The 19,760-nt window shown below is 52.8% G+C and overlaps 1 protein-coding gene across 1 annotated transcript in view; it reads right to left on the bottom strand.

The window, feature by feature from the left end:
* Positions 1 to 583: 583 nt before the first annotated feature.
* RNF43 (ring finger protein 43) overlaps positions 584 to 19,760 on the bottom strand; it is a 64,356-nt gene continuing 45,179 nt past the window's right edge. The window contains exons 2-9 of the mRNA XM_035026747.1: positions 17,216 to 17,338; positions 9,714 to 9,788; positions 9,468 to 9,599; positions 8,731 to 8,835; positions 7,503 to 7,664; positions 6,886 to 6,988; positions 4,892 to 6,241; positions 584 to 2,170 (exon numbers count right to left, since the gene is read on the bottom strand). Coding sequence (XP_034882638.1) covers positions 2,127 to 2,170; positions 4,892 to 6,241; positions 6,886 to 6,988; positions 7,503 to 7,664; positions 8,731 to 8,835; positions 9,468 to 9,599; positions 9,714 to 9,788; positions 17,216 to 17,338 — 2,094 coding nt within the window. The 3' untranslated portion in view covers positions 584 to 2,126. The remainder of the gene's footprint in view (positions 2,171 to 4,891; positions 6,242 to 6,885; positions 6,989 to 7,502; positions 7,665 to 8,730; positions 8,836 to 9,467; positions 9,600 to 9,713; positions 9,789 to 17,215; positions 17,339 to 19,760) is intronic.

Here is a 19,760-nt window from a genome sequence, read left to right as displayed (position 1 = left end):
TGTGCTTTGTGAGGATGGGAGCAAAGACTGCCCCAGGCTCTGTGGAATTCATACCAACTTAGCACCAGCTCTTGATCCTCACAGTAGTCCCAGGAGTAGGCAGAGCACGGTCATTGGTGTTTATCAGAACTGGAGCTCTGGGATATAAATAGATAGTTTCAGGCCCTGCTGTTCCATCCTCCCAACCGGGCCTCCCAGCTGAAACAGCTTCTTCAAGGGGGGCCTGCTGCTTGTGCCCATGCCATGCTGTGTTCACATGGGCTCTGTGACTGGGGTTAGAATGTTCTCCAGCACCGGATACTTTGCACCTCCAAACATGCTTTCACTCTTCTCTCAGGGGGCCCTGCAACAACTCTGTGAAGTAGGTCTATTTTATGGGTGGAAAAAGTGAGGCATAGAGTATTTACCAAAGGTCACAAAGTCACCGAAGCATCACAAGTAAGAGTGTGAAGTAAAAGGTAGAATAATACAGGTAACGACTGGACCACAGAATCCAGTCATGCTTTCGCCCTTCCCTGATGTCACTAAACCATGCTTTTAGGGGCTTAAAAACCAATTCTTGTTGCCTAGCCCACCACTCTGTCCTATCCTTTCATAAATCAGAGCCTAACTTCTGATATCGGAAATAACTTATTTCTGTCAAATGTAGAAGATGAAGCTGTTACCCTGAGTGACCATCATGACAGAACAAAACCACGAGACCAGACCTCATTTATGGATAAATATATTAGCAAATAAATACATTTCTCAACATAGTGCCTGATTCAAGCGTCTTTCTGTCTGGTTCAGATATAAATACCCATGTGGGTGCCTAGGTGCTAGTTCCCCACTGACTTTGAGGGAAGAAGTTTCCCAGGTAGGGTCCTGTGCCCACTTAGCTCCCACATTCACATTCCAAATGGGATAATGCCTGAGGAGCCGGCAACAGTCCAGCTGCCCTGGGGTGAATGTTACCCTCAGGAGGCTCCTCAGCCCTTGCCCACTCGGGTACCAGCTACCTGGGCCAGATGTCCTGCATGCACAATCTCTTGCATGCACACCTTCCTGGGTGCCCCTGGCCTGTATGGCTTATCATGGGAAGCTGGGCCTTGGATTGGAGCCATCTAAACCCAAATGTCCCACTTTGCTTTTCCTGTGTTTTCCCCTCTTCCTCATCCCTGCTCTGAGAGAAAACTCCCAGGGAGGAATTCGTTGTTGTCCTTGTTCAGCTGTAATTCTGTCTTTTCTACCTTCGTTCCATCCTCCCTCTTCTAGATGCAGTCTGGCAGAAATCCTCTTCTTTCCACCTACTTTAGGACTTTGGGTAATCTCCAGGAAAGAATTATTCCCTCCCCACTATCCCCGCCCCCAACCCCCAGAGGAACTGGGGCTGCTGGAGTGACGAGGGAGTTTGAAAGTCGGAGGCTTCATCCCAGGTTCTTCAGGGCGCAGTACCACTTTAGGGACAGAACTCCACACCCTGGCTTCCCAGAGCCTCCCCTCTGACTTAATATAGTGGATCTGACAATTAAGGACAAGAAGGGAAAAACATTCTCCCTTATGCACCAGGGCAGGTACTGCCTGGAGAAGCTGCAGAGCCTCCCTTTTTAGGGCTCAGGGCTCACCTATGTTCCCGATCCTTTTGCAAAGAAGGGAAATGATAAAAGCTGGGGTTGCTGCTGATGCGGCAGCTTTACCGAGGAGTCAAAGCTGGTGTGCAGGACTCACCCAAGAAAGGAGGTAAGAAGGACCCATTAGCAGGTATGCACATGAGACTTGGGATGAGGAAGGCCTGCTGGGCCTGGGGAAAGGAGCAGCACCTTTATAACACCTGTCTACCCATATCTAGCTTCCTGTTCTCAAAAAACAGCCTTTAAGGGAGCCAGCCCACATAGGTAGCAGCTGGTTGCCTGGCTGGACACAGACTTGCCGCCCTGCAGATGCATTCTGCACACAAGGTCCAGAGCTGGGAGCAGGGAACACCTGCCACCCACCATCACCACTCCTCTTCTGGAGGTTCCAGGGAGTCTGGCAAAAAAAGAGGGCTCTTTTCTGAGGTCCTTTCTTCTCTCAGGAGCAGGACTCTGTGCCAGGTAGGGCCCGAGTCATCCGAAGCATGCTCTTGGTTGGAGCTAGGTCTGAGCATCTCACACAGCCTGTTCACACAGCTCCTCAATCTCCTCCTCTGAGCCTGCATTTAGAGAGAGGGGAGGAAAGAGGTCACTGAGGGTCAGGCCAGCCACCTTCCTGTCCCACCTGCAAGACAGTATGGCTGGGAGAGAAGCACAGAGAGGGAGGAGCAGGGAATGTGTCCAGAAGGGGCAATTAGACTGAAAGCTGGGAGGGGCCCCAGTTGGGATACAGGGGAGAGAGAAACAAAAAAGCTAAAGAAAGAGAAACATATACAGCAACCAGTGTGTTACAAATACTTACTATTCGCTCATTAACCCAATAAATACTTATTAAGCACTTGTGAATCTGGCCTGTTACCGTGTGCCAAATAGAAGAATAAGCAGGGACCTGATTATCTTGTAGGAGAGGTGTGCATGCAAAGGGAAATTATGTAGTGGGACAGGACTGGATCATAAGACCTTTCCTGGAAAGGGGACAGATCATGTTCAAGTGGAGCAATCAGGAAGGGCTTCCTGAAAGCGAAGATAAATGAGCTGGTCCTGCAGAAATAGGTAAGAACTGGATTTATGGGAATAGGAAGGCAGCAGGATCGTCTGGGTTATAGGGACTGCAAGAAGTGTTTACTAGGTTTGGCTAAAGCATGGGGCAGGGGAAGGAAAGGGGAAGAGTGAAAAATAAAGTGGGGGGCGCCTGGGTGGCTTAGTCATTAAGCGTCTGCCTTCGGCTCAGGTCATGATCCCAGGGTCCTGGGATCGAGCCCCACATCGGGCTCTCTGCTCGGCGGGAAGCCTGCTTCTCCCTCTCCCATTCCCCCTGCTTGTGTTCCTGCTCTCGCTGTCTCTCTCTCTGTCAAATAAATAAATAAAATCTTTAAAAAAAAAAAAAAGATAAAGAAAGTGGGGAAGGAAGGTGGGGGCTAGTTGGTGCTAGAGCTTTGAAGGCCAAACCAGGCTCAGTTTTTCTTTACTGAGGTGAAAACAGAACATGTGGAAATTTCTGGACAGCTTATTTGAGGAAGATGAGCCTGGCAGCAGCAGTCAAGCAGGGTCACTGTATGTGCAGGGCCCCCCCTTCATGGCGCTGTAAGAGGGGAGGGAAGAGCTAGGAGGCTCCTGCCTTGATCTTTAGGCTGCATCTAAGACGTGGGCAGGGGCCATCAGTTCTGAAGGAGAAGGTAAAAAAGCTCTCAGGGACAGAGTTAACAGAACCTGGCACCGACTGGATTTGAGGAGCAGGGAAGAGGGAGGCGTCGAAACCAGTTCTAAGTACGGGAGAGGTGGTGGTCTGGCTCCAGCAGCCCTGAAAGCACACATGTGACAGGGTCCGAATGGATCGTCAAACACATGGCCAAAGCTTGCTTTGCATGGCTCCATGGAAGCCATGATTTTCTCTACTGTAACTGTGTACATGCCTCTGACCCCACAGACCTGGATCTCCTGGTTGACAAGTTCCATGTCCTCAGAGCCTAGCCTGGAACCTACCCCATAGCAAGCATCCAATGCAGGAAGAAAAAAGGAGGGAAGGAGTGAATGAATGAATGATAACAGCTCTAGGTCTTGACTGTAGGGTTCCTAGACTGTGAGGCCTTATATTTCAGGACCTTTGGGTTCCCTTTTGGGGTGCGTAGTGATAGCTGTAGGCAAAGAGCTTTGTCATCCACACCATGGGAGACGATGAGAAAAATGGGGAGGGGTGCTCTGGAGGAGGAAGAGGAGCATTTGAACAAAGAAACACCCAGTTAAAATTGAGGGTTTACATTATCACAATTGGTTGTAATACAATTATCAGGGATGCACTGAGGCCCCAGGAAAATGAGGTTGGTTTTATTAATAACGGTGCTTAGAAGGAAAGCCTTAGTTGTTCTTTTACCCCAGAGGGAGAGGAGAAACCCTAAGGACCCACAGGGATGCTGGGAACCACCCGTGACCTTTTTTTCTTTTCTTTTCTTTTCTTTTTCCTTTTTTCTTTCTTTCTCTTTCTTTCTTTCTTTCTTTCTTTCTTTCTTTCTTTCTTTCTTTCTTTCCTTTCTCTCTCTCTCTTTCTCTCTCTCTCTCTCTTCCTTCCTTCCTTCCTTTCTTTCTAATCATTTACATAGCTCTTGTCATATGGCCTAGTGTTATGGATATCTGCAATTATTTCTCCTACAAGACCTCATATTGCCCAGGATTATAGCTATCAGTAATTACTTCTCTGTGCTCTCCTCAAGAGCAAGGAACACTTGTTGGCCTTCTTTGTATTTAAAGCTGATAACTGGGGACACCTGGGTGGCTCAGTCAGTGAAGCACCTGACTCTTGGTTTTGGCTCAGGTCATGACCTTGGGGTCATGGGATTGAGCCCCACGTCAGACTCTGCGCTCAGCAGGGAGTCTGCTTGAGGATTCTCTCCCTCTGCCCCTCCCCAGTCTCTCTCTTTCTCTCTCAAATAAATAAATAAACCTCTAGAGCTGATAACTGTGTGCGCAGCTTTACTAATTATTACAATATTGAAACACTTACATTGGAGCTGCTGCCTCAGACCACCTAGGTGCTTTCTGATGTTTCATCCACACGGGCGCTTCCCCTGAGCCCTCCCTCTGGTCTGGCAACTAAAGGACTATCAGCGGGCAGGGTCACAGCACTTCAGGCGCCATCCTACGCTATGCCTGTTGTTCAGTATTTTGAATGCTGCCCCACTGCCCCCTTCGCAGCCTCTGTCAACCCCTCGTTGGCTGACTTCCCCCAGGCTGCAGTAACCTCCGGTATCCTCTCCTCACCACACCCTCCTCCCCTGAAAACTCACCAGGCTGGGCTGGCGGCACCTGGCAGTGTGGGTAAGGGCATGGCCTGCCCTCTGGGGTGCCAGAACTCCATTCGGAAGGCCCCTCTCCGGGTGGGTGCGGTCCGAGGGACTGGCGTGGAGTCAGACACAGCCACACTGGCTGTGAACTTGAGTAACAAGGGCCTGGGCTTTCTGGTAGCAGCCTCCTGTCCAGGCCTGGAGGTCCAAAGATCAATGGGTGGGCCTCCGGGGACCAAGGGTATGCCAAGCTGGTACTGTAGTGCGGAAAAATCTGGCAAGCTGGGTGTGCAGTCAAGTCCTGGGGCCGAGAGGCTGGGGTGAGCTCTGAGAGGCCCCCCCGCCTTTTCCTCTGTGGGTGTCGAACAGGGAGGCTGGATTTCTGCAAATGGAAGAGGCTGCTGGGACTGGGGTTGGTGGCATCAGCTGGGCCTAGGGCCGCCTCCACGAGGGCCCTGGGCCATTGTGGGTTGGGGAGCTGCCCTGAAGGGGCAGTTGGGTTGGATCTGGCAGCTTGCTGATCAGGGGAAGGCGGCTCTGGCTGGGGCTGTGTCCGAGGAATGGCAGGCCTGGCCTGGGGGACCCCAGTTTCTGGGCCAGGCTTCCGGCCGTGCCACTGGCAGCGTTTCTTGTAGTGGTGGTGCTGGTGGCGGTGGAAGTAGACGTGGCTGGAAACCTGGGTTGCCCCTGTGGGCACCACTGAGTCCAAAGACCGGGGCCGAGAGGCCACACTAGGCTGAGTCTCCTCCCCCCGGGGCTCCCCTTCCGGGCTACAGTATACCAAGGGGTCAAAGTCACTGCTCAGGGAGCTGCGGAAGGTAGAGCTGCTGCCGTGGATGCCCTGCAGACTGATGTCTGTGCAGTTGACCACTGAGTCACTTGAGGAGCCGTGACAGGGCCCCGAACTGGAGTCACTGGCGGGCCCATCTGCCATGTAGCCACTGCGTTCTGTGCGGTAGCTTTCTCCAGAACCACTGCTGTCATGAGGCCTGGCCCAGCGTGGGGTTGCTGGGCAAGCAGAGGGGTGCTGCGAAGTGCCTCGGGGGTGGCTCGGCCCCCAGCCCTGCACATAGGGGTGCTGGGCCACTGCCAGGCGCTGCTGCTCCCCCGGAGCCCTGGGATGTGCAGCTCTGGGGAGGCGGTGGTGCCGGGGGGCCGCACCTGGCTCCTGGGACGTTAGGAAGGGACCGGGTCGTGGGGGCCGGGCCACTGCACTCCGGGAAGGGCCCAACAGGTAGGCAGCAGGTAGGTGGTAGTGGGCATGGCCAGGATGCTGGCGAATGAGGTGGAGTCTCCGGCCTGGTTCCTGGTAAGATCGAGAGGGTCCCAGGGACTGAGAAAATGAATCTCCCTCTGGAAGAAAGAACCAAGAGCATAGGTGTTTGAGTCCACAAACCTGTGGAAGGTGGCAGCACTACAGCTATTCGAGCCACAGAGCCTGCATGTTCAGTCAGAGTTGGGGGACCGGTTGCACTCCTCATCTGCCTGTGCCCTGGGATGCCCCGTTCCTTCCAGTCAGTCTCTCTCCCCGGGAGTCCACTCTGCATGTCCATCCCTGCTCCTTCCACCAGCCCATGTGGGGCTCTTTCACTCGGGGCCACCAGTGGCCCGTAGTGCACCTTTGGGTAAATTAGAAAAAGGCTCTTTCCTCAAGATACTTCACTTTCGTCTTTTAGGAAATTTTCATACTATCCTGGTTTTGTTAGAACAAGATACTTTATTGCCAGAAAACCAGAATTATAAATACACAAACTATCTAGGTGTAGGATCAACAAAGTTGTGATGAAAACACAAACAATTTTTAAAGTAATAAAGAAGTCTACGATGTGAATGGTAGACCCCTTCATATGAGGCTCTCTTGAGCAGCGCACAGCTTAAAGAACTATTAAGGCAGACCTGCTTTCTCCTCAGCTTCAAGGCAACACCCTTCGTCAGAGGGCAGCCTTGTCCTAGACCCCTCTGGCTGCACACAGGGGACTGCTTGGCCCACCTCCTACCTACGATGTTGAACATGCAGAGAGGGCAAGTCCGATGCTGATGTAGCCAGGGGTCCACACACACACGATGGAACTCATGGAGGCAGGAAATGACCCGTAGCTCCTGCAGAACACAAGGGGGTCCAAACCAAAGTTATCTGTAGCTACAGCAGTAGAACCAGGCCTCCCCTTCTTGCCATGACCTTCTTGTAAAATACCACATAGTAGAATAGAAACGGTAAGGGCTTTGGTGTCAGGTAAGCCTGGATTTTGCCACTTAGCTGCATGACCTTGGGCAAGTTCCTTAACAGATAGTTTTCTGCTCCAACATGAGGATAAAAACTGAATCTACCCCCACCGCGCATTGTCGTGAGGCTAAAATGAGATCATGCATCTACAGCACCCACTGCAGAGCCTGGCACGCGGACAACACTCAACAAGGACTAGTGCCTTTCCCTGGAAGACCAGGAAAAGAGCCAGACCTCAGGGCTGTCCCCTCCCTCTGCCTCACGCAAGATACACAGGACACAGGTGCAACCAGAGCACGTGCAGCGGCCTTCAGTGCCTCACCTGGCCTCCCCCGCTCCAGCTTCCCTCCCCAGCCCGGTCACGGAGGGCAAGCACGAGGCCTGCCTTACCTGGCCCTCAGAGAACTCCTCCAGGCAAATGGCACACACGGGGGCTGAGCTACAGCTGCTACTCGAGTCTGGACACTCAGCCCGAGCCCTCCTGCAGCTGGCCCGGTACCTCCTGGTGGCCAGCTGGCTGATGGCCCAGGCTGTTCGCTGCTGAAGGGGATCCTGGGAAGAGGGGTGGGGCTCAGGATAGGGCAAAGGCTCCTCTCCCCTCACCCCTGGACCTCGGTCTGTACTCGGTTCCCACCACCAGTGAGATCACATGGCCGACTGACTACCCCTAGGAGTCTGTCCCCTTCAAGCTCATACGTGGCTCTGCCAAGCCAGCCAAGTCCTCCCACCCCACCCCACCCCATCCATACCATCAAGCTTTCCTTTCCTTGATGGCCCAGGAGAGGTTTTTCATAGGCCCATCAAACTGAATTTCTAATCCCATTAACCACCCAACAACACACCCATCCTCCCCCCTTAAAACCTAAGTCAGATCATGGTACTACTTCTGCTCAAAATCCTCTAGTAGCTCCCACTTCACCAGAGTGAAAAAACACAGTCCTGCCAATGGCCTCAGCACTCCAGCAAACTCCTGTCCTCACCTCCTGCTCTGCCCTCTCACTCGCTCTATTCCGGGCGCATGGCCCCCTAGCAGTTCCTCAGACATACTGGGCACACTTGTGCCTCAAGGCCTTTGCCTCTACTGTGCTTTCTGTCCGATCACGCTCTCCCCAAATATCTGCACATCCGACCCCCTCCCCCACTTAGGGTCTTTCCTGTAAATGCCACCCTCACAATGAAGCCTTCTCTGGCTTTGCTTTTAATAATTAACCCTGTCCCTTTACATTCCCTCTTCCTTCTTCTATTTTATTTTTCTCTCTGGCACATACCACCATCCAAAATACCACATAGATAATTTATTTTGTTTATTGTCCATCTATTCCTATTAGAATGAAAGCTCCCTGAGGGAAGGGATCTTTTTGTTCACCGTGCTATCGCCAACGCCTGGAACCGTGCCTGGTCCATACTAGGAGCTCCCGCTATTTGCTGAATAAATAAATGAATGGGCAAACCTATGTGGAGGGGCTGCTGGAGATCAACAAGTCAGATGCCAGGGTATTTAGATGTAAATGATTTCAAGAGCATAAGGGCACCTTCTTTCCTCCCTTTTCCCTTCCTGCTCTTTACCCTCCCACACTCAGGAACATGCCCACTTCCACAGGGAGCCCGCCCTGCTCACCGGCCTGCTGTGGTGGGGGCGGCACCGGATGCGCAGCACTGAAGCCAGGATGACCACAAAGATGGTGCCCACCACTGTCAGGAGGATCCACACATCATAATCTGGCTAGGGGAGTGAGAAGAGATGGAAAGAGTCATACTTCTGGAAGGAGCCGGGCCAATTTGAGAGAAACTCAGGTGCCGAGGAGACAGAGAGCTAGAGGTCCCCTTGAGTCTTCCAGCAGAGGGGATGAGGTGGGGAGGAACATGCAGGTGGGGCTACGTGGTCCCTCTCTGCCCACGGGCACTCATAGGAGAGGGTCCTCCAGATGTCAGCTTCGAGAGATACTATCTGAAGACCCATGTGCTTGGGGAAAAGAGGAAAGGGACTCCCCTGCAGAGTGGGAGCCTCCCAGTGACCAGCTGGGTGAGATTTCTAGCTGGTGGAGAAACACCAGCCAGGGCCTCAGGGGCTGGGGGCCAGGGTTTCATTCTGGCTCTGCTACTCTGTGCTATGAAACCACAGAGCTGAAGACAACTTTACAACTCAGCTGGCCTAATCTATTCATTCTGCAGATGAAGCCTGGAGGGGGAAGAAACTTGTCCAGAAGCACATAGCTGGTAGATGAAGTTGAACTGTAGGATTTCTAAATTCTCTTTGGTTCCAGGAGTCCAAGGGCTTTTGATGGGAGTCGCCACAGGACAAAGTGGTGGTGAGGATGCGTGCTAGGGCAGGGTCTGGAGACCTGGCGTGCTTACCCAGGTTGGGGGCTCCTTCAGCTCAATCCTAACGTGGGCCTTGCGGTTCTTGTACACAAACTCCATCAGCTTCTCGGCGTCCTTACCCCAGATCAACACCACCGGCCAAGTCAGCCCCAGGGGCTGCTGCAGCTGCAGGAGGGAAAGTGCCCGCAAGGGCTGCTGTGTCCTGACATGTCTTTCCCCAGGTGACTTTATCTCCCTCCATCCAGCTCCCTCCTCAAACACCCCAATGTTCCTGGGTACCTGCTCAGCAGCAGCTCGATCCTCCGTGATGTCAAAAAGGACAGCGCTGGCTCCTCGCTCCCCTGCCATCCGGGCCTGCAGAAACACACAGCAGAGGTCCCGCTGGGGTCAGGGGAGGACACAGCCCGTCCATGCCCTGGCCTCACCCTCACACGTCTATCCCTTCCTAGGACATTGCGTACACCTTATCTCTGCACACTCCTCTATGACACATGCAAGGGGGCAGTGGGACTAGGATCCCTGTCCCGCCCTGAGCTCACACAGCTCCCACTGCCATCAAGGACAACATTCAATCCTTCCTTTTGTAATCAAATAAACCCTTAACAAGGATTTAGTAGGTGCCAGGCAGTGGACTAGGCTCTAGAGCTAAGGACAAATAAGACATCTCCCTGCCCTCAAAGTACCACAGGTCTGCCTTCACTAAGAGCTGTGAGAACAGAAAGCAGGGAATGACCAGCACCCCCAGGGAGTGGGGAAGGGTGATCAGTCCCCAGTACAGAGAGAGAGAAGGGGAGAAAAGACAGATGGAGAGCTCCTTCAGAATAGAGCTGGGCTTTCCAAGGTCCAACCCTGCCTGACGAGAGGAGCCTGCAGGGCATCCCCCAAAGGCCTGGGACCCTGCTGCCACCCAAGGTCTCCATGGCAGAGCCCCAGGCTCAGCCTATTTCTTGGTGTATCTCTCCCTGCCACACTCTAGTTTGTCAACACGTTTCCTGGCTCCAATTCAAGGACTTAATGGGGTCCCCATCCAGTGTTTTGTCCCTGCGCCCCCTCCCTGAGGTGGCACTGGAGATTCAGTGGGGAGGGACCTGAGGGGCTGTTCCCACAAGGGCACAACTGTGCGTGCGTGCGTGCTTGCCAAGGCTCCAAGAGCAGGCGTGGGGCAGCAGAATCTAGCCAGGCAGGCAGAGCAGAGCAGAGCAGAGCAGAGCCAAGCCAAAAAGAAAAAAGGCAGGAATCTAGCAGCTCTGGGTGTGGGGTAAGAGAAGGGAGATAAGAGCAAGGGCTGGGTGGAGGCATAAGGGCAAAGGAGCAAGACAGATGTTACCTTGCCTCGGCGTCGGGCCGCCCTGCCCAGCACCACCACTCGCCATCCTTTCTCCCCAAAGCCCACGCTCATCTTGTAAGGGTATCAGGCTGGGACCTCGTGCCCCTGGGGGCCTGCTGAGTCTTTGGGGCTGGGCTGCAGGCACTGAAGGAGTTAATCCCTCTGCCAGCAGCAGTGGCAGGCGGAGGAGCCTACTCACACGCTCAGGCCTTTGATCTCTGCTTTCCTTCCCTGGGGAGAGCCTGTCTGGGCAGGTCTCCTGCCTGGCAGGCCCAGGGAGCGGCTCCTGGCTCCTGCTCCTCACTCCCCAGGAGGCAGCAGGGACCAGGGGGCCCCTCAGAACAGCCTACAGGCAGGGGAGCCCTGGAAGGTGGTGGAGACACTCTAGTGAGGCCCTGTTTGGGGTCAGGAGGGTGACTTTCCCCCTTCCTCCTTCCCTCCCTCCCCGAGTTGCTGAGGAGCCCGGCTGGACCATTGAGCAGCACCCAGGCCCAGCCCAGGCCCAGGTTGGCCAGCCTAACTGACTGGAAGTTCACAGGACTCCAGAATGGAATTGCTGAAGAAATTGAGACGTCTTAGCCTTCGGTGTCCTCCTGCCCACTTACTCCCAGGAAGTCCAGCCCAACTAGGGGACCCCAGACAAAGAGAAGCTCTCCAGGCTTCAGAAACCCCCAAGCCAGGGTACAGGAGCAGCCCCAGAGGACAAGGAGAGGGGCTCCCACTGCTAATGTCACAGTCTAGGACTTGGCCAAGGCATGGGGAGGTCACCCCAGTAGTGAAAGATTTGACTCCTGGATCTCGCATGCTGCCAAGTCCTCATGTTTCTCATGCCCAAATTGAGACCCTACACCCAACCCAGCCTGGAAGAGCATGAGGGAAGGGCACAGTCTTCCTTCTCCAGAGATTTTCTTACTTTCCCCAGCCCCCCTCTCTTTGAAGAATTGGGGTAGGAACAGTGGAAAGTAATTACCCTGATGTTCAAACACCCCAGCCCATTACAGCCCATAATTACAAAGTTGTAAAAGAGATCAAAGAGAGCATACTGGCCAACAGGGGAAACAAACAGGACTTTCAGGCAGTGGGTACCTGTGTCCAGAGTTCTAGGAATCAAACAGCAAGACTTGGGGCCAGATGGCAGCCCACACTCCAGTCTATCTGCACCCAAGGAAATGGGAGAGAGGGAGAGAAAGAAGCACTTCTTGGGAGACTGGAATCTGGAAGGTAGAGAGGGTGGGTGGGCCCTCTGCATGGGAAGACTGGGCTCTAGAAAAACAATAAAGAGATCTCTTTGGGAGCTGCAAAGAATCAGCCAGCCCCCTTGCCCACGGCCTCTAGCCACCGGAACCAGTACACTGCGGGAACTGTACATGACGCTCTTCTCCTCTGTGGGCTGTAGGTTTCCTCTCTGGACACAGTGACAGTCTCTGTCATCTTCTCCTCATCAAAGACTGACCGAGTACCTACTGTGCCCAGGGCACCAAGCCAGGGAAGGCCAGGCCCTCTAGAACAACTCATCATCTAGTTGTAGAGACAAGTCATATACATAATATAATGTTGATAACGTTCTAGAGTACAAATGAATGAAATAGGCCAATAGTTCACAAATCTTTCTTCACTGCAGAAAGCCCTTCCCTCCACTCCCCCTACCACACACACACACACACACACACACACACACACGATCCGACACAAATCTTCAGTACACAATAAAAGTGAGCTGAGTTTGAGGATGGGGGTGGAGTGAAGAAAGAGCCTTGGTTTTTCCCTCCCCTAAAACCTGGTGTGTAAAGCAGACAGAGACCCTGACAGTGTGCCAGAAGAGAGGGAGTTCTGCCCCTAATGGGCTAGCTGGGCTGGGCCAGGCAGGAAAGATTCAGTAGTAGAGGTGGAATTCACCTGGGCTCAAAAGCAAGGGTAGGAGGAAGGAGAAGGGATATAACCTATATTGAGACCCGCTCTGCCCAGACTGCTCAGGTTTGAGTCCTGAATTTGCTAACAACTATTAGCTGTGAGACTTTGAGTGTGTCATTTAACTGCTTTATGCCTCAGTTTTCCTTTCTGTAAACTGGGGATAATAATAGGACCTACTTCATGGGGTTGTTTTGCAGACTATATAAATTAAACCACATAAAGCCTTATAATAGTACCTGGTACATAATTAGTGTCCCTTAAGTATTAGTTATTGTCATATCAGCTATTACTACATGCTTTGGGTACATGAGTTCATTTACTCCTCACAACTCTATAAGACAGTCCATCCAGTTTTGAGTTGAGAAAACCAAGGCTCAGAGAGACTGAACAACTTGCCCAGCATCACACAGCTGAAAAGCAATGGAGGCAGGATTCCCACTCAGGACTTCAGTCTTCCAAGTGCCTGATTACCAGGTAGTGGTCTCTATGGTAAGAGAGGCAGGGCCTTGCCTCCAGAGCCAGGTACTTCCACCAGGTGAAAGGCCACTGCTCTAGTCCAGGCATGAGGGGTTTAGGGCCTGGGTAATCACAAGGATGGCTGTGGAGTTGCTAATAGAGAAACAGAAACCAATCTGGATGACTAGATAGGCGGGGGTGTGGGGGGTGGGGGGCAGTGACAGGAATGGAAGAGTCCAGAAAAATTATGGTGAGGGTTTCAGAGAAGATCAAGAGAGGTGCCAATGAGAGAAAAAACCCAATCTTGTTAACTATAAAAGCATGGGATGTTGATGACAATAGTAATAATTGTGATCCTTTATTGAGTGATTCCTATGTGCTTGGCATGGGGCTGAGAGCTTCTATCTGCACTGTCTCATTAAGTCCTCATAACTATTTTATGATGTAAGTCCCATTATTATTCTGCTTTTACAGATGAGGAAACAAGAGGCCCAGAGAGGTGAGCTAAAATGTCCAGGTCACACTGAGGGGCAGTGGAGATGCCCGGCTTCAGGCCCAGAGCTGTCTAGCTCAAGAACCCAAGCTCTGTTGATGGTGATGACACCACTCATACTAATAGATATTCCTGAGCAGAGCTGATTGAAGTCAGCAGTTTTCAAGCTTTTATCGCTAAAACCCACCTTTCCCCTATGCCTCCCATGAGCCATGTATTTTTTATTTTTTAATTATCTTTAAAGATTTTATTTATTTATTTGAGATAGAGAGAGAGCAAGAGAGAGCATGAGCAAGGAAGGGGCAGAGGGAGAGGGAGAAGCAGACTCCCCGTTGAGCAGGGAGCCCAATGCAGGACTTGATCCAAGGACCCTGGATCATGACCGGAGCCAAAGGCAGACATTTAACCGACTGAGCCACCCAGGCACCCCGAGCCATATATATTTTTTAATGTTTCACCAAACTAACTGCATTTATTATGTACAATTTATTTTCCTATGAGATAACTTGTAACCAAAAGCAACAAATATTTTAGTTAAGCTTGTGGGACTTAGGAAATCTTGGAAGTAGCTCAGAGACCTCCATTACTACCTTCACAGACCTCCTTTGGGCCAGAGGACCCCAGGTAGGAGCTGCTCGGTGAGGTCAAAGGATGAGGCCAAAGGATGAGGCCTGAGGGAAGCCTTGGACCTGACCCGTTGGAGAACTCCGGGCGAGAGCTCGCCCACAGAAGACGAGGAGAAGCCCCGCCCACCGAGACAGAGAAGAAGCCCCGCCCACTGAGACGAGAAGCCCCGCCCACCGAGACAAAGAAGCCCCACCCACTGAGACGAGGGAGAAGGCCCGGGCGAGGAGGCTGAGGAGCGCGTGCGGGGGCAGGAAGCACGAGTGGCGACCGCAAAGGCTGTGGAAGAAGAACAGGTCCCAGGGCAGCAGCCAAGGCACTTCTTCTGAACCCCTAATGGTTTTTTGTTTCTGTGTTTGTTTTAGCTCAGGCACTATTTGGTACTTGACATACATCATTTTTATCCTCACGATGATCACTGGGGTAGAAAATAAAAGCTCCATTTTATGGCGGAGGAAACAAAGGCGCAATACGGCGCAGTGCTTCAAAGAGCACCGACCACCTGCTCCTTGACTCCCGAGCCTCTGGGCACGTGCCTTATTTCTCCCCCAGGAGTGGGCTCCTCCAAGGGCCAGAGGAACCTTCCCGCGTGGAGGGCATCCTGCCGTGGCCCAGTGTTCCCAGGTATGGGAAATCATACGCTGCTCTAGAAGAACAGCAGAGCCTCTCTGAGCCCTTCTTCCCCCATCTCTCTCCACCCCCCACCTCAGCATCTCACACACACACAGGCGCACACGCACACTCTCTGCCCTCACACTCATCCTACCAAACACTAGGCGCTCATCTACCAAATGAATAAATGAATGACATTTGCCCATATCCTGTAAAGCAAGGGAAGTGAAATAGCCAAAAGCAGGGTAGCTTCAATCTAACAAAATCCTGCTACCATTAAGGACCCACACGGTCTTTTTTTTTTTTTTTAAGATTTATTTCTTTTTTGGGGGGAGCAGAGGGAGAGAGAATCCTGAAGCAGACTCCCCACTGAGCGCAGAGCCCAATGAAGGGGGGGCCCACGTGGGGCTTGATCTCACCACCCCAAGAACATGACCTGCGCTGAAACCAAGAATTGGCCACTTAACGAGTCACCCAGGTGCCCCAAGACCCACACAGTCTTGCACAGAAACCATGCTCTTCCCTCTTCGAGGTGTATCCTGGCCCCCATTTCCCACATCCCCACGTGGCCCCCTTCTGCATCAGCAGGGCCAGCCTGGCAGAGTATCTTCACCCACAGGGCACCTGGATGGCTCAGTCAGTAAGCGTCTGCCTTCGGCTCAGGTCATGATCCCGGAGTCCTGGGATCAAACCCCACATCAGGCTCCCTGCTCAGCCGGAAGCCTGCTTCTCCCTCTCCCACTCTCCGTGCTTGTGTTCCCTCTCTCGCTGTGTCTCTCTCTGTCAAATAAGTAAATAAAATCTTTAAAAAAAAAAAGAGGGGTGCCTGGGTGGCTCAGTCGTGAAGCGTCTGCCTTCGGCTCAGGTCATGATTCCAGGGTCCTGGAATCGAGCCCCGCATCGTGCTCCCTGCTCAGCGGGAAGCCTGCTTCTCCCTCTCCCACTCCCCCTGCTTGTGTTCCTGCTCTCGCTGTGTCTCTCTCTGTCGAATAAATAAATAAAATCTTTAAAAAAAAAAAAGAAGAAGAAGAAGAAGAATATCTTCACCCACGTGTGGGGCCACATTCAGAATCCGTCCACAACCCTGCCCCCCTTGGTGGGCTCGCGGAAGAACGCAGGCTGTTTCCTCGGGACTCCTGGCTCAGGAAGCAGACCTCAGGAGGATCAGGAAACCCCCAGGGGGATCTGGTCCTGAGCACAATAAGCAGGCGCGCTGGCTAGGGCTGGGGACCGTCAGCTTCCTCTTTTACCACACCGGGGAGCTGGACCCCTTGCCCCACGTCGACCTGAGTCTGCCGCACAGAATCTAACTACACTCTGGCTTAGGTCACCATGAGAATCTTCTCATATACATTCAGTGTTCCCAGCCAGAATGGGAGGCAACAGGGCAGGGAGATTAAAAGCCCAGGTTTGGGAACTAGACAAAGCTTAGGTCAAATCCCAGCTCCACCCCTTCCTAGCTATGTAACCCTTGCAAGTTACTTAGTTTTCTTTTTCTTTTTTTTTAAAAAGTTTCTTTATTTTTTTAGTAATCTCTACACCCAAGGTGGGGCTCGAACTCACAACCCTGAGATCAAGAGTTGCATGCTCCACTGACTGAGCCAGCCAGGCGCCCCAGTTACTTCAGTTTTCTGACCCTCACTTGTCTCACATGTCAAATAGAGAATAAAAATGTCTAGCTTTCCTGATCGTTGCACAAAGTAAACGAGATAATATAGAGAGAATCTGTCCCACCTGGCCCACGGTCAGCGCACAGAGTACAGTAACATTAGAGCAGGGATCACAAATACACATGTTCACAGGGCCTCTGAGGTAGCAGGCCAGGGAGGAGTGCGGCAAACCGGAGAGCCCAGGCTGTGGGGGAGGGGGCAGCTGCCGCCAGTCCCAGCCAGCCCTGCCCCATGGAAATGCGGAGCCCCCCCCCCCCCCCCCCGTTCGCCATCTTGGAGGAAGAATGTGAACTGTTTACGGACAGGGCAACAGCTTCTGTTTCTGCTATTCTTGCATATGTTCAGGTAGTATTTCTGAGAGGTGGAAAAGCCCTTCAGCTGACCCCTCCTTGGTCTGACGCTGGGCAGGAGAAGGGGTCTAGGAACTTCCAGGTGATGGGAGAGGTTATGGGGCGGGGAGCATGCCCTAGATGACAGTCAGAAGGTTCTGCTGGTAGATGGTGGTTGGTGGGGAAAGGACGGGGGCCTGAATTTCCACCCCTCTCAGACCCGTCATGAGTTAAGAAAACCTGAGTGAATTGGGCACATCACTCCTAGGCGACAAGGGGACAGAGAACAAAAGGGCCTCTCGCAGCCTGGAGCTGGGTGAAGTTCAGAGTGTGTGTGGGGGGGTCAGGTGTGAACCCACCTTGCTGGCCAGGGACAGGCAGGGGCGGGGGGCCCGTTGGGGACTCTCCAGCTTGACGATGCTGATGAATCCGGGCTCCAGATTGTCGTCATCACTGGCATTGCACAGGTACAGGGGGTGGGACTGCAGAGACAAGGAGAGAGAGAGAGGTTAGGGAGGCTCTAGGGGATAGCAGGAGGCAGTGGGAGCCAAGCACTTGCCCACTGTTCCAGGCACGGACCAGGCAGGTCTCCTCCTAGGGCTATGAAGGAGTGGGCCTTCTTATCTGATGGCCTCACAGGAAGCTAGTAACCATCAGGTGTCATTTCAGGGGCGCCAGGGCCAAGAATACATGGAGGTGGGGGGGCAGGTAGGCAGGAGGGGTGTCCAAAAGGGGGACCTCCATGAAGAGTCTGCTGCAAAGCCACTCCAACAACCCTCACACTGCCCCAGCCTCTCTCACCTCCTACTTCTAACACGTGCTCCAAAGCCCCAGGCTAAGAGCCCACGTCAGTACCTTCAGAATCTTGCCTTCCCTCCGTGCCCTCCCAGGGCAGTGCTGGGTGCTACCAGTGCCTCCTGCCTCCTCGGGGTGCCCCCTGGGATCCCCATCTCTCACGTGGCTTGGGTCTTCTCACTTGGTGCTGCCCCTTTCCTCTCAATATCTCCCTTTGCCCCTGCCCTGGGCCCATCCTGAGATGAAGCAGGGCACGGGAAGGGAGAAGACCCTACTTGGGGATGAGGCTTGGCCAACAGCCTTGAACATCACACTTACTAGGAGCTCGTCCTGTCCTCAGGAATGATGCAGTGGAGAGGAGCCAGCCCAGCGCCTCTGCTCTGAGGGTGTGGCAGGGCCAGTCCAGGACCCTGTGCCCCTGGCCCAGTCGGTGCGGAGCAATGGGGCCGATGTGTGCTGACAAACCAGAGGATCCCCTCCGCAGAGGGACAGGAGTGCCTTTCTGTGTACTCGCTTGTCATTCAAGGTGCCTCAAACGCCCACTTGAATCTAATTTTCCCAGAGTGCTGTGAGAACAAAGTATGATTTATTTGGCCCTAGATAATGCTATGGGCCAGAGGTTCCTACGTGGTGGAAACGCAGCTGCAAGAAAGGGGATTTTATATGACGGAGGTGCCCATACTTCCCTCTCTGCTGCTGCAGTCTAAAGGACTTCCAGAAAGAACCATCAGAGGAACCAGACAGCATTTTGAATTTATGAGGATGTTCTGAAGATGACAATGCCGCTGATGGATTTAAGAGCGTGGTGACTTTCTGAGGGCACTTTCATGCTATTTCTTCTCACTGTGTCCCTGCAGTCCCCTGAACATAGTGGGTTCTCAAACACACACACCACCTTGCTTTGAATTCTAGCCTTGTGAATACACATCTTTGGGCAGGCGGTGTTGAGATGGGAGTGCCATTCTTGCTCCCAGAATTTAAGGAGTACTAGTCTGGTGGTGACCAAAGTTTAGTGTGGGAGAAATGTTACACACATCCCCCCCACCAGCCCCCGAAAAAGGCCAGGGCCCAGGTTGTTCTCACTTCAGTGAGTCTGTAGCCCTGTCTCAGCAAGTCCCATGAGCCTGTCTATCTGCCCATTTGCCCAACCGGGCATCCCTTCCTTTCTTCATTCTACCAACACTGAGGGCCTCCCTGGTGCCAGGCACTGTACCATCCACGGGGGAGTCAACAATAAATAAGATGGAATCTTTGCCTTAGAGAAGCTCAGAAGACAAGTGTACAAACACATTGTATTGTGATGTTATGATGCAGGTTCATTCAAGGGCCTGTGGGAGGACAGAGTGACTTCAGTGCTCCCTTGGGTACTGAACAGGTATGTGCTCACCCACTGGATCCCCAGGAAGGGGGAAGGTACATTCCTGGCAGAGGAAGCAGCCTGTGCCCAGGCATGGAGGCACCAGCAGGGGGCTGGGAGGGACAGCAGGCAGTTAGGTCTGGTGGGGAGGGGAAGGCAGGAGATGAGGCTGGAAAGGTCAGCAAGCACCAGACCAAGGAGCAGAGACTACAGATTTGCATCTGAGAAGGAGCTCCCAGGTGCTGATAGAAGACTGTCTGGTGTGGTGAGGAGGCAGAAGTCAGCTATCCCAACAGAACGAAAGGTGGCGGATCCTCCTTCAGGAACGACAAATTGTAGCCACGGGCGTCTACTGCTTTGCTTGCTCCCCTACCACGACCCATGGTCAGCTTTCTTCAGATAACTCCAACACACCTCTCACTGGCCAGGGAGTCAACTGAGGGGGATAGTCACCTCAGAGAAGAGTTGTTTTTAGAGAAAGATGTGCAAATATTTAACCACCACTCTGCCCCCAGACCTCTGCAGAGGGAACCAGCAGATACAAAGCAGTGCTATATTGTAGGAAGCCTCTGATGAGATGCAGGAGAAAAAAACTTAGTGTCAGAGTCACCAGACTTGTCTGGTCCTGAATGAAAAGCTATGGAAGAGGGAAGGGGAGGAAATTAGCCATTATGCCTCTTGCATACCAGGCCCTCTAGATGTTATCTCACTATGAGGTAGCTGTGATCATCCCCATCTAAAGAAGAGAATGA

Source organism: Mirounga leonina, unplaced genomic scaffold (assembly GCF_011800145.1).
Source record: "Mirounga leonina isolate KUSES-001 unplaced genomic scaffold, KU_Mleo_1.0 Mir_200, whole genome shotgun sequence".
NCBI lineage: Eukaryota > Metazoa > Chordata > Mammalia > Carnivora > Phocidae > Mirounga > Mirounga leonina.
Note: the sequence above shows the minus strand (reverse complement) of the source record. Positions and strands in the feature narration are given on the sequence as shown.